Raw genomic sequence first — 13,168 nt, forward strand, 5'->3', positions numbered from 1 at the left:
AATTTCAATGAATGTAAATGAGGAAATCGGTAGAGCGCGTAATTCTTTTCATAGGCTAGGACAGCAAATTAGAAATCAAATTGTAAATCAATTGCGTTAAATTTGTTAACCTTATACGTCAGTATAAGGTATATGGTTAAATTGTGTTATTTTTTTTATAACAAATCACTTTGATTATATTTTAACTGAAAAATACTTTATAATAATTTTAATAAAATACAAAATGTTATAACTATAACAACAAAATAAAAAATGTAATACTTTCAACAGTTTTAAAAACTTAAATTAATATTAATAAGTCTTCATTTAATAAACTATAAACTATGTGAACAAAAAAACAAAATTAACTATATAAAACTATTTATCTTTTCTAAGGGATTCCAGTATACTTGATGCTGTTATAACTAATGTTTCAAGTGCAATTGCTTTTCTCGTTTCAATTTTTATCATTTGTTCCATGTACATGGGATAATCAATTTCAGTTTGCTCTGAAAAACATTAATTTACAAACAAATTTACATTTAATAATCAACACTCAAATACTATCTGAAAATTAAAAAAAAAAAAACATCATTAGTAAATGTTATTAAGTATATTATATTATTTAAATTGATAATTTATATTTATATTTGGGGACTGTCGTCTGAATTATACTCACTTTTACCTTTTTTAGAATTTGTTTTCAACATGTTTTCTTGTTGGTTTATCTATAAAGATTATAATAATATAATAATTGATTATAATTTGATTAACAAATTAAAATATTTGTATACCTCTGGGAAATCAAAAACTACAACATTCTCTGGTACTGGTTCATTATTAATCAAAGCTTCACCAATATCTTCTATAGTTGGGCTACTTATATCCTATAAATCATGACAATTATTTAAAAAAAATAAACAATTAAGTTATTATTGTATAATTACTGTTTGTTGATATAAAGAATTATTCCCAAATCCATCTTCATGATTTACAATAAAAACCTAGGTATAATAAACGTTTTTGGTAATAATATATTTTAATAAAAAAATATTGAAAATAATAATGACATTACTTCTGATACTTCACTATCTATCTGAATTATTGGATCCATTTCTCCGGTTGGTTGGCTGCATATGTTTATTACCTAAACATTAAATTTTATTCAATTGAGAATACTTAAATATATATATATATATATATATTTATAGGCATATGCCAATAATATATCATTAGTTACTTTTTTTTTAACACAAGGTGAACCAAATTCATGTACTCTTTTGTGTCCTTCAATCATTATTTCTCCGATAATACCTACTATTCTTTCCTCCAATTTGGATAATTTTTCATTTGACGCTTCTCCTCCCCCGGTTGCTCTATAAGAAGATCTTATTTTTGCAGCCTTTTCTTTAACATTTCTCTTCAAGTCTGACCATGTCTTAACAAAATTAAATTCATATAACAATTAAATAAAAACAATATAAAATAAAATAAAATACAAATAATATTAGGTACTAACTCGTTTCCAGTCATCAACACTTTTCCCTTTTGGGCCAGTTGAACATGACTCAAGTTCAGAAATGATACTTTTCCATTTTTTAATAGAGTCATCAAAACTAAAATCAGCACTAAATTTGCCTGAAACTAATCGTGGATTGTTTTCTAATAGTGAGACTAGTTACACTTTCTGTTCGTCGGTAACTTTCTTCTGTCTCCTTTTATCCTACAATATAGTAGGTATGAAAAGTTAGTTTGAAATAAGTTAATAGTATAGTTAAGTCAATATTAAGAACATTATAGGCTATAAAATAAAGGTTTTTTGAACCAATGTATTTAACTCTAATAGTTAATGGTGAAAAGCATATTAACTCAGTTAAAAATAAGTTAGACTTAGTGCACCCATTTGGTCTCTTTTTTAGCTACTATAGTCACTTTTTTGAAAATAAATATAAATAATATAATGTTTGAGATGGAAATTAAATAATTATTTTAATAATAATTATATAGGTAGGTACTTCTGTTACATTGTAAATTGTAATAAACATTTTTGATACTTTTATGTACTTCTTTGTTGGTGTACATAGAACAGGTAAAAATAGTAATAATGTGGTAGTACCTACATTGATTTTATAAATTTTCATTTACAATTGGACTCTAATTGGTTACTATTTTATAAAAAAAGTTTCTAGAGTACTTAATTTTAACTTATAATTATACTAAGAGCACTGAACTAGGTAATTAATTTTTAATATAACTATTAAACAATAACTAAATATTTTGTCAACAATTTATCTTAATCCCTCTTATAACACAGTACCTGTAGTAATTTAATTAATTATTTAAAATTTCAGTTATAGATACCAAATAATACTTACATAGAAAGTAGAAACAGGATTTTCAGTTTACGTATCATTTTTTCAAATTAAATGGAAATAGTTAAGCCCTAAGTTGTTAGTTGTTACTTTTAATTATTTATGTTATTAATATAATTTGACAATTAATTAAAAATAGGTAAGTTGAAATGTTTTTAAGAAGTTAATGTCCACCTTAGGTAGTATATGAGTTTCAAAGATAAACATTATTATCATACTATTCATACTTATATGGATTATAGTATTATACTAAGTAGGTATAACATTCCTATTGTATACTCTATAAGTACATTTTATAATATATATAATAGAATAAAAATGTGTTTAAAATGTATTGATTATATTATTACAAACAGTTCATATTTTTATTAGTTTTTCAAGTCCCTTATATATTTTATGTGAGAGCCCCTAAAAGAATGCTCTAGGCGGATACTGGGTATGCTCATACCTAGTTTTATATTATGCTAATATAATATGTAAGATTTAAAATAAATTGTAATAGGAAAAAATATTATATAAACACTAAATACCCATCAAACAAATTTAATGTACAATAATTTAAATATTAATTAGATATTACCATATTGTTACTTGTATTTCGTACTTGTCTATAGACTATGCTTATTGCTTATTGCTTGAAATAAAATGAAACTCTTAAATTAACTTATGAATGTATGATTAGATATTTACTGTTATCAGTTATAACTTATAACTTATAAATAGAAAATAATGAAACGTCGCTCGCGGCTTCACTATCATACATTTATAAATACGGTATAAATGGTAACTTATCTTCTATACCCGTGGTATAACCTCAATCAAGTAATTAACCGAAAAATGTATACATTTTATATCGCGCACCACTGAAATAACACATTTATATATCCCGAGTCGGTACTACGGTAAGGTGTTATTTATTTTATCACTGTGTTATGTAATGTGATATCGTAACGTTAATGGACGATATTTAACACATCTCAATACTAGCTATTCTAGAAAGGATTTAACAGAAAAAGCATGGCATGAGGTAGCAGCTAAAGTTAACATGACAGGTATGTACCACACTATTGATGTAATGTTTATCATAAAAAAATTTAATTTTATAAAATATAATATTATATTATAATATCATTATAGCATATTATAATATAATGTTTCATATATAATACACACGGAAAATAAGCAAAAATTTAAAATTTAAAAACAAGTTTTAAATACAAAATTCATACTACATCGCAGAGAAATACGAATGACGTATTCTAAAAATAATTATTCAATACGAATTGTATTTATTGTATTTATCTACATCCTATACATATAAGTTAGAACACAGAGATCTAAAAATATCGTACATAATATTGTAAATACAAATTATATTTTTTGTGACTCACAACAAAGCAATTGTCCTCCAGAACAGCCGTCGTCTTCTCGTATCAAGAAAAACCTGAAGGTCAAAAATAAAACATCAATAGAAGCTGATACTTGTGTGGCTGAATACTTCAAAGCCAAAAAGGCAAGGTTGGAAGCAAATTTAAGTACCGGGACCACTAATTCTTATAACAGTGAACGCAAAGAAGCACTTAAAATGTTTCTACTAAGTTTGATACCTGAAGTCGAGCATTTTAGTAATAATCAAATCAAAATATTTAAACGCAAAATTTTTAGTGTTATAGATGATAATATCATCTCTACATTCATCAACGTTGTCAACGCCATCTACTACTTCATTACCATCAACTCACACATCTGAGGTTTCTGCATCATCAAATGCACTTGATTATTATACAAACTTTTTAGAGACATTCGAAAACTACAACAACAACGATGAGTCTAATTTCACACCATTGTAATTTTTTTTTAAATCATAAGTATTCTTTCATTATTTTTTATTATTTTTTATTATTCTTACTTTTTTAATTTTGTTATTTGTTAATACTATGTTATTATTATCATAATTATCAGGACCAAATAAAATAAATAGCGAGTAATTAAACTTACCTCAGAGTTATCAATATTCTTTCTTCGGGAGATACACATTCTCTCATATTTGTGTCCATCTTATGTATGTTTGGAACAACCAGTTTAACTAATTCTTGGTAAGAATCCTTAGACATTCTATAAAACGCTATAAACTTGGCATCAGTTTGGTTCAACTGTTCTGCTGCTATAAACAACCAGCATTTTAAATTTTTTTCTGTATATGGATGAGTCCAATATTCCCTTCGTACGACTTTTCGGTTTCTACGGTATTGAATCCTATTGATAGTAGTCAATTATGTCATCTTCGTCAGAACTACTTCTTGACATGTTGCAAAACTTTTGAATAAAATATAATTCAATAAACTTTGTTTGAAAAAAACTTTTTAAAAAATGCACGTCTCAACCTTACGATGTGAACTCGTAAACTGGTCAAAATTCGATTGTACTCGTGTGCGGATAGAACACATAAATCAATTGCAAAACAATTGCGCAACAGTCGCTAACGCAACTCATTTGAGATTGTCGTTGCAAATAAGTTTTACCGTGCGCGGACGTGTGCTTGATGTTGTTTGCATAATAGTTCAATAAATTCTAGGTGGGATCGACGATAAACACACCCGCATTTCTTGTTCAACTGATAAAAGTCGTTCACGTTTCTTATTTTTAATATCTATACGTATTATTCGATAAGTATATAGATAATATGTATCCAAAGTGTGCCGTGACTTATAATAACTAATAATAATGTGCCGCGATAGGAAAAAGTTTGGGAACCGCTGTAGATGTATAATTACTGCTACCTAATTTAAAACCTTTTTCTAACATTTCAATTAAATATAAATATTATAGTATCTATATTATAAGCACGAAGAATTTTATTTTATAATATATAATATAATATATTTTATTTTATCAATTCATTTAATTTAGTAGTTTCTTAGGTATACTAATTATGTGTTAATACTGCAATAATTATGATTAATTAGATAAACTTACTTCCTATACCTACTTTAAATTACATAGTTTTAAGTAATTTAACTAATTATACAAAAAATAGGAGAAATTTATTCATATTGTACTCTAACTGAATATATTTTGACTTTGGGTACCTACCTAAGTCTTATAATAATTATTTTTTTATGATTCAATCTTATGTATAGGCATACCGAAACTGGCAGTACGTTAAGTATAGGTACCTACTGCAATTGAAAAATGCTTACCTAACTAAAATTATTCCTTTGATTCGATCGAAACACAGATAGAAAATGTTAATTTAAATGAACGTATAGGTAAGAGGTAACCTATACTTATGTAAAATATAATTATTATTATTACTATTATTTTAATAGATACTTACTGATATTATATAACGGTTGACGCAAGACGAAACTGCAGCAGACTGTACTCCCAAAGTCCCAACTATAGTCAGTATATATTATACTGATCACATGTGATATAATAAATAATAATATAAACTAAACAAATTGATCATAGACCAAAAAATTGAAGATACTTATTAGTTATTAAATATTAATATTAATATGCTGCGGATTATATTATATTGATTATCGTAATCAGTAATCACTATAATATTATACTGTAGGTTTATTTTTACATTCATGTCTACATTATTTCTGCTGCACTAATGCACCGTCACCACACGCAATAAAAACGATTACGACGGTGAGGCAATATTGTTGAAAAAACCGGCTAAAAATAAAATTGATAGCGATTATTTTGTGGTAATATTGAACACATTTACACAAATACCACACGGTATTTCTATAACACTGTAGCACACTGGTATCACCAAATTTACACCAGTACACGGATAAGACTCGGTAGATGAATTGACCTCAACCAGTGGCGTGTCCAGAACTTTTTTTGTGGTTAGATGATTTTGAAGATTTTAAAATTCCATCTGATTATATTGATCTGCTTGAATATTTTGAGATTGAAGTTGGTATACCTATACATGTACATATAAATACAAATATAACATTTCAATCAATATATTAATGTACAGGGTGATTCTTTTATCAAACAACACTCATTATTTGAAAAAGTATCGACTTTTTTCAAATTTTTTTTTTTTCAAAATTGTAGATTTATGCTGTTCTAGAATTGTATATCTTTTTTATATTTTTCACCCTTATATTTATTAGGTAAACCACTGTCAACTTTTGATTTTCAAATGGTAACCTATACTTAAAATTTCATAATTGAATAAAACTATTTTTTTCATTAATTAATACGTTCTAATTTTCATTTTTCGTTAATCCGTTGATGAGATATTGCTCCTCAAAGTTAGGTGGTTTTGGGAGATATTTATAGTGTGTAAATGTGTTATACCACTTATACCTCGTCAGTAGATACCGCAGCTATCAGGATTTTTATGTCCCAGGGCAAAAGATATCACACTTTTCAAATCAATTCAAGTAGTAGGTACAGTAAGCTTAAGTTGTGCCCCTAAATGTATTTTATAATACCCATTTGACTGGGTGTAATGTAGTTCGCCCCACTGGTCATAATAATACTTATCTAATATAAAGACCAGAAGTTAAAAGTAATAAATTCGATATCATTCGAACCCAAGATATACCTAATAGTGATAAATGATATTAATTGTACCTACTAACTCGCTACATTAACTTATTGTCATGATGTCATATTTTAAGTAATCGGACCATTAGTGTCACTCGTGGTGCCGTGGTGGCATACCTACTCACGTCGTATACCCCCGACGACCCCCCTCCATATCTATGGAGTACGCCGTAACCATAGACATAACATGCCGTGACGGACTACGGATAAGAAGACAGAACAACACGGGTAATACGATATGGTTTATTAGGCTGATTTGCGATTAGGTAAAATCGTGAGTAAAACTAATTTTGATCAGCTGTTATTTGTTTTGTACGCTGTGGACGATTAAAGTCTGGTACCATGGTTACATGATATGGAAGTAAACCTTATACCTGGTTAACGTAAATCACATACCAACAATACGTTGAGTGAATAAACGGTTATAATTTAGGTTAAAATGTTATAAGACAAGTCATAACAACAATATTTGAATCGTGAGTCGGTAATAAGTAATAACTAATAAAGTATTTTATTTGTTAATACTTAACAATTTTAAATGTTTAAATTTTAATGGTGAATTTATAATATTATTAGTTCTTGTATATACTTAAATTATAATATTTACCACATATTGTATTTTATTTAGTAATTTAATTAAACATTTAAGTACCTAAATTGGTTAATCTCACGTGAATTGGATACTTTGCAAGTGCATTTGTACAATGTACCTATTGGTAAGTTTTACTAGTTGATAAATGCAAGCAAAAATTAAAATTAATAAAACAATCTATCTCATTAGCTTAAAGAACACTTAAACTTCACATACCTATTCAATCACAAGCGATGAGAAAAGTTGTACAGATGCAGTATGTAGAATAGCGCATGCCAAACAGGCCTACTATAAAAAAATAAATCTTTTACCTCAAATAGATTAAGTTTGGACAACAGAAAATCACTTATAAAAGGCTTTGTGTGGAATGTAGATCTACATATATGGAGCAGATATTGGGACACTACTGAAGACTGAGAAAGTCAAAATAAAAGCTTTTAAAGTATTATTGTTGGAAAACGCTGAAATTCAATAGACAGAAAAGATAAAAAAAATTTGAGGTATTTAGGAGAATCAAAAATCAATACGGAGTACGCTAAGATTGAGAAGAAAAGCATGGATCGGACACGTTATAAGGAGGAAACCTGTAAAAGGAAGGGCTAGAACTCCATTTCTGAAGCAAGTGATTGAAGGTACTAGAATAGGAACATACAGAAAGTTGAAGAGGAATGTAAGTGGAGAGGGAAATCAAAAATCATTTAACCGATTTTTGGAATGAAAAAAAAAATGTATTGAAAACTAAAAATTGTGCTAATGTTAAAGCTTTATAATTTGTATGCTAGTTTATAATTTAAATTAGGTGACAACATCAATCATTACAACTTAAAAGATAATATACATAGATATAGATATTTATTTTGTGTTTAATATGTAGATTATGTCCTAAATCAAATTAAGAATTTTTAAGTGGCTATGTGATTAATAATTATTTTATTTTTATTTTTTACGGACAAGCCCTTTAACAAAAAAGATATAATAATCAAAACATCCAAAAACATTAGTCTACTGTGCTACATTGTATAATGTCATAATGATAAATACTAAATTATTTCTGTCAATGATTGGTGTTGTCACCAAATAATAATTAGTACTAAATTCAAGTTAGAATATTATTAATACCATTTTTAAATTTTACTTTTTAAGTCTGGGGTGATTGAAAAGTTTGTTTTAATTTTTTGAATACATGTTTTATCTTTACTCATATTTTGCATATTAACTGCAAAACGAACATTTAGATTAAACTGTATCATCATTTTGAAATAGGTTTTTCATAGTCCTAGGCTTATTAAAGTAAAATTGTTTAACGGTTCATAATAATATCAGTATAATATGTGAGGAATTTTGTCGTGAACAGGGTTCAGGGCTAAACAGAACCTAAAATCATCAAATCAAACGCTTAAAAAAACATTTAAATAATCAAAATTAAGCAATCTAAAAAATGGTTATTCTCTCCCTAGTTTTTGTTAGTGGTTATCACTTGCATCTTATTAAAGTAGAAAATATACATTAAAAAATTTAAAACGTGGGGTGCTATAATATTTTATATTTTAAAAACATTAAATTGAGGGTATTTCACTATAATAATGATAGTTAAATCTAAAAAAATAAGAGGTGCTAAAGACCCTTTTGCACACTCTAGTTGTGCCAATGGTCTCAAACCCTGTTCGCGACATTGAAAATATGATTTTTTTTACATAAAATATAATTATAAAAATTGATCAGTGCCATATATGTATATTTGGACGTATGTCATTGTTTATTTAAATAGCTACATATTGATTAAATTCATGTGATTGGTCAAAAAGACCTAGTCCTACAACGTATATTACAACTATTGAAGCGATGTATGGTGAATTATTTATATTATACTAATATTTGATTTGAAATTGTAAATGTATTAAATTGAAATTGTAAACATAAAAAAAAATGTTGTTTATACTTAATATTAAATTAGTTCAGAGTATTGTATTTCCAGATTTGTAATAAACATATGTACCATAGTGTTATGTACTTGTCTAACTTCTTTATTCAATGTGCATGTGCTCAAATGATACTTTATATGAGAAGAGGTACAATATTTGATTTGTTAAAAAACAAAATTATCATTAAAAAACTTAAATCCTAATAGGCATTTACATGTTCAAAGTATCCATATGGTAAACAGCATTAAATAGATATATTAAATCTATAATAATAATTAACACATTATTTTGTATTAGTTAAATCTACCAAAGCTATACACAGTTATATGTATATTATATGTATAAAAAAATAAATTAAGTTACCTACCTATTAAGTTAATTTATTGTTAATATTATGCCATTAAGGTCCATTATTAGAAATGGTTATTATATAATATATTGTACATTTATTATTAATTGTTATTGCACTCATTTATCATTGAAAATACCATTGGTTATTACTTTTGATAATACCATAGAATACCTAAATAACTAAAATTAATTTTGCCAATAGTGTGTGTAGGATGGTAAGATGGTAGGATTAATAAGTTTGAAGTCGTATTCAGTGCTTACTGTTTAGATTTTTGTTTTTATTATTAATTTAAAAATCTTAAAATTAATGAACTAAGCAAGTTCGTTGGGGTGTGAATGTTTGGTGTGGGATTATTGATGAGTATTTAATTGGTCCATATTTTTTTGAGGAAAATCTTAATGGCAATAAGTATCTTGGTTTTTTGAAAGATGATATACCCATACTATTGGAAAATATTTCACTTCAACAGCGCTTGAATTTGATTTGGCAGCAAGATGGTGCACCAGCACATAATACCTTGGCTGTACGTGCATACCTCAATAAGATGTATGGAGACGATAACTGGTTTGGAACTCACAGCCCCATTATTCAATGGCCACCTCGTTCCCCCGATTTGAGTGTTCTTGACTTCTTTTTTTGGGGCCATCTAAAAAATGAAGTGTATAAAGAAAAATGCAATAGTGTGGAGGAACTTAAACAAAGAATAAGAGATTGTTGCAACAAAATTGAAAACTCAATATTGAAAAAATCTACTTCCTCTGAAGTATTAAAACATTTTTGTTTAACTGAAGATGGCAAGCAATTTGAACATAAGCTAAAATATAAATAACATGTATTTTTTATTCAAATTGTATACAAATACATACATGTATATTTATGTATGTATGTTACATTTTTTCCATTCTTAACCAAAGTTTGTTAAAATTTATATTTAATATGAATTCTTATACTTACGAACGAATGAATTTTTGGTAGGCACATGTACATCAAGTTAATAAATTGGTCTTGGAATTTTATTGAAAATAACAAAATAAGTAAGTTGATAAATTAAACATATTTAAATATTTAACTAGAGCTCCAGTTAACTAGATCAGCTAGTTCGTTAAAACTACAAAGGCACAGAATATTATTTATTATGATAATATTATTGTGAAAATGTGAAATTTATTAAGTTTACTACTGTAGACTGTAGTACACAAGTAATTAGTACTTGGTAGTATCGGTCGCTGACGCCATAGCACCATGCTATAAATTATACTGACCAGTAACGAGTAACAGACAACGGAAAATAAATTACTGTACACTACAGCAGTGATTTAAAACAGTTAACAGTTGTTACAACTGTAGTACAGGCTGTCTACTAGAGTAACAAAAACGGGATTTTATTTGTGACAAATAAACAGTAAGTTACTATTTATTTTGTAAATACACATATTGGTAACACTGTATTTTCTTTATGATAGACAGTTGTATTAGTTGTAATGATAAACCATGGACAACAGTAACTTTTATGGACTAAACACTAAAATAATTCTGTATTTCCGTATGTTATTCTATGGTGTGTTGGAGCATAGAATAGAGGTGAGATCGTGATCGAAGCTACAAACAGAAGCAGACCAATAATAATAGTAATATTATGATCGTGTGTTATTGTATGTAGGTATTATCGGCGATCAGGTACAAAGATTATCGCCGCTATATCTTGGGTTGAACGATATCGAATTTATTACTTATAACTTCTGGTCTTTATAATTGATAATAATTATTACGACCACTGACCATTGACGTAATCACCTTCGTGGGGTGAACTTCGTGTCTCCCTGCAAAATGGGCATAATAAAATACATTTAGGGGCTCTAAGTACTTTATGAACTGATTTGAAAAGTGTGATATCTTTTGCACTGGGACATAAAAATCCTGATAGCTGCGGTATCTGCTGACGAGGTATAACACATTTACATATTACGATAACTATCTCCCAAAACCACCTAACTTTGAGGAGCAATATCTCATCAACGGATTAACGAAAAATGAAAATTAGAACGTATTAATTAATGAAAAAAATAGTTTTATTCAATTATGAAATTTTAAGTATAGGTTACCATTTGAAAATCAAAAGTTGACAGTGGTTTACCTAATAAATATAAGGGTAAAAAATATAAAAAAGATATACAATTCTAGAACAGCATAAATCTACAATTTTGAAAAAAAAAAAATTTGAAAAAAGTCAATACTTTTTCAAATAATAAGTGTTGTTTGATAAAAGAATCACCCTGTATACTTTAATGAATATTTTTTACTGTAGACAAACTTGGATGTCTTAGATCTGAATATGATTGAGGTAGACTGTCTACAGTATGTGGCAGGTGCTGTTGCTAGAAAATTTATAGGAAAATATCCTGAATTAGCAGAAAAATCAAAAACATCTAAAAATGGATTAAACTGCAATTTGGCTGAATATGTATCTGAGGGGAATTTACTTAAGCCATCGATGGACATGATTCGATGCAGCAAGTTTATTGAAATGGTATTTAGAGAATACCATGAACGTAACGATATTCATAAAGGACCTGGTATAATGGATAAAGTAACAGACAAAGTATTAATATTAATAAAAAATAGCTTTAATATTCCAAATGACGTATTACACTTTATGGTACGCACAAGAACATTTATTCGAATAAATCATTTAAACAAAGTGATTCAAGAAAAACAAACAATAAAAGATAAAAAAAGATAAAAAAAAAGTAAACTTAATAAATTTAAAAAATAAATAGTAAAATATAATAATATCCACACGTAAATGAACCTACTAATATTTGTTATTATTTATTATAATTATTAATTTTATTATGTATTAAAAATGTAAATATATTGTTAATTTAATTATTATTCTTTATTATTTTAGATTGAATACATTAAGTCAATAAGGCTTTTCCTTGACCTACCATCGTCCATCACTTATTAGTCATTATCTAATGTAATCCTGAACAATTTTAATGCAAATACATAGACGTAGGTATTGTTAGTTGCACTTTAGCAGTCACAGCATATTAAGAGAACGCTACACAACCATTTGTCGTCTCCGTCTTACAAGTGCATAACATAGCAAATTTACGCTCAGCAGATCACGTTTAGCTCCGTTAGTTTAAAAATTAGAGTGAATTGACTTCTGATAAAATTTAAAGTTAATATTACCTATGATTCTCATAGGATTTTTATTATATTTTAATTTTAAAGCGATTTATGAATATCTTAAAATTGTAAATTGTTTGTATATCTTAAAAATATCCATAACTCGCTTTAAAATTAAAATATAATAAAAATCCTATGAGAAGCATAGGTAATAATATTACCATTATTACCT

The 13,168-nt window shown here is 27.2% G+C and overlaps 1 protein-coding gene across 4 annotated transcripts; it reads right to left on the minus strand.

Moving 5' to 3' along the window:
- Nucleotides 1-239: 239 nt before the first annotated feature.
- Nucleotides 240-2,614, minus strand: LOC149062763 (uncharacterized). 4 transcript variants are annotated; one of them, XM_089217722.1, is made up of 7 exons: nucleotides 1,499-2,614; nucleotides 1,298-1,417; nucleotides 1,055-1,126; nucleotides 927-983; nucleotides 774-866; nucleotides 659-707; nucleotides 240-488 (listed from the first exon to the last, which is right to left on the minus strand). In XM_089217722.1, exons 3-7 carry the CDS (start codon nucleotides 1,091-1,093, stop codon nucleotides 358-360), a joined length of 369 nt encoding a protein of 122 aa, XP_089073848.1. In that variant the 5' UTR covers nucleotides 1,094-1,126; nucleotides 1,298-1,417; nucleotides 1,499-2,614; the 3' UTR covers nucleotides 240-357. The 4 variants fall into 4 exon arrangements, with proteins under 4 accessions (XP_089073848.1, XP_089073845.1, XP_089073847.1 ...); XM_089217719.1 differs by having other exon boundaries at nucleotides 1,220-1,417; nucleotides 1,499-2,612; XM_089217721.1 differs by having other exon boundaries at nucleotides 665-707; nucleotides 1,220-1,417; nucleotides 1,499-2,608.
- Nucleotides 2,615-13,168: the final 10,554 nt, after the last annotated feature.

The sequence above is a fragment of the Diuraphis noxia genome, unplaced genomic scaffold (genome assembly GCF_037042655.1).
Source record: "Diuraphis noxia isolate RWA-SAM2 unplaced genomic scaffold, SU_Dnox_SAM2 contig0001, whole genome shotgun sequence".
Lineage (NCBI taxonomy): Eukaryota > Metazoa > Arthropoda > Insecta > Hemiptera > Aphididae > Diuraphis > Diuraphis noxia.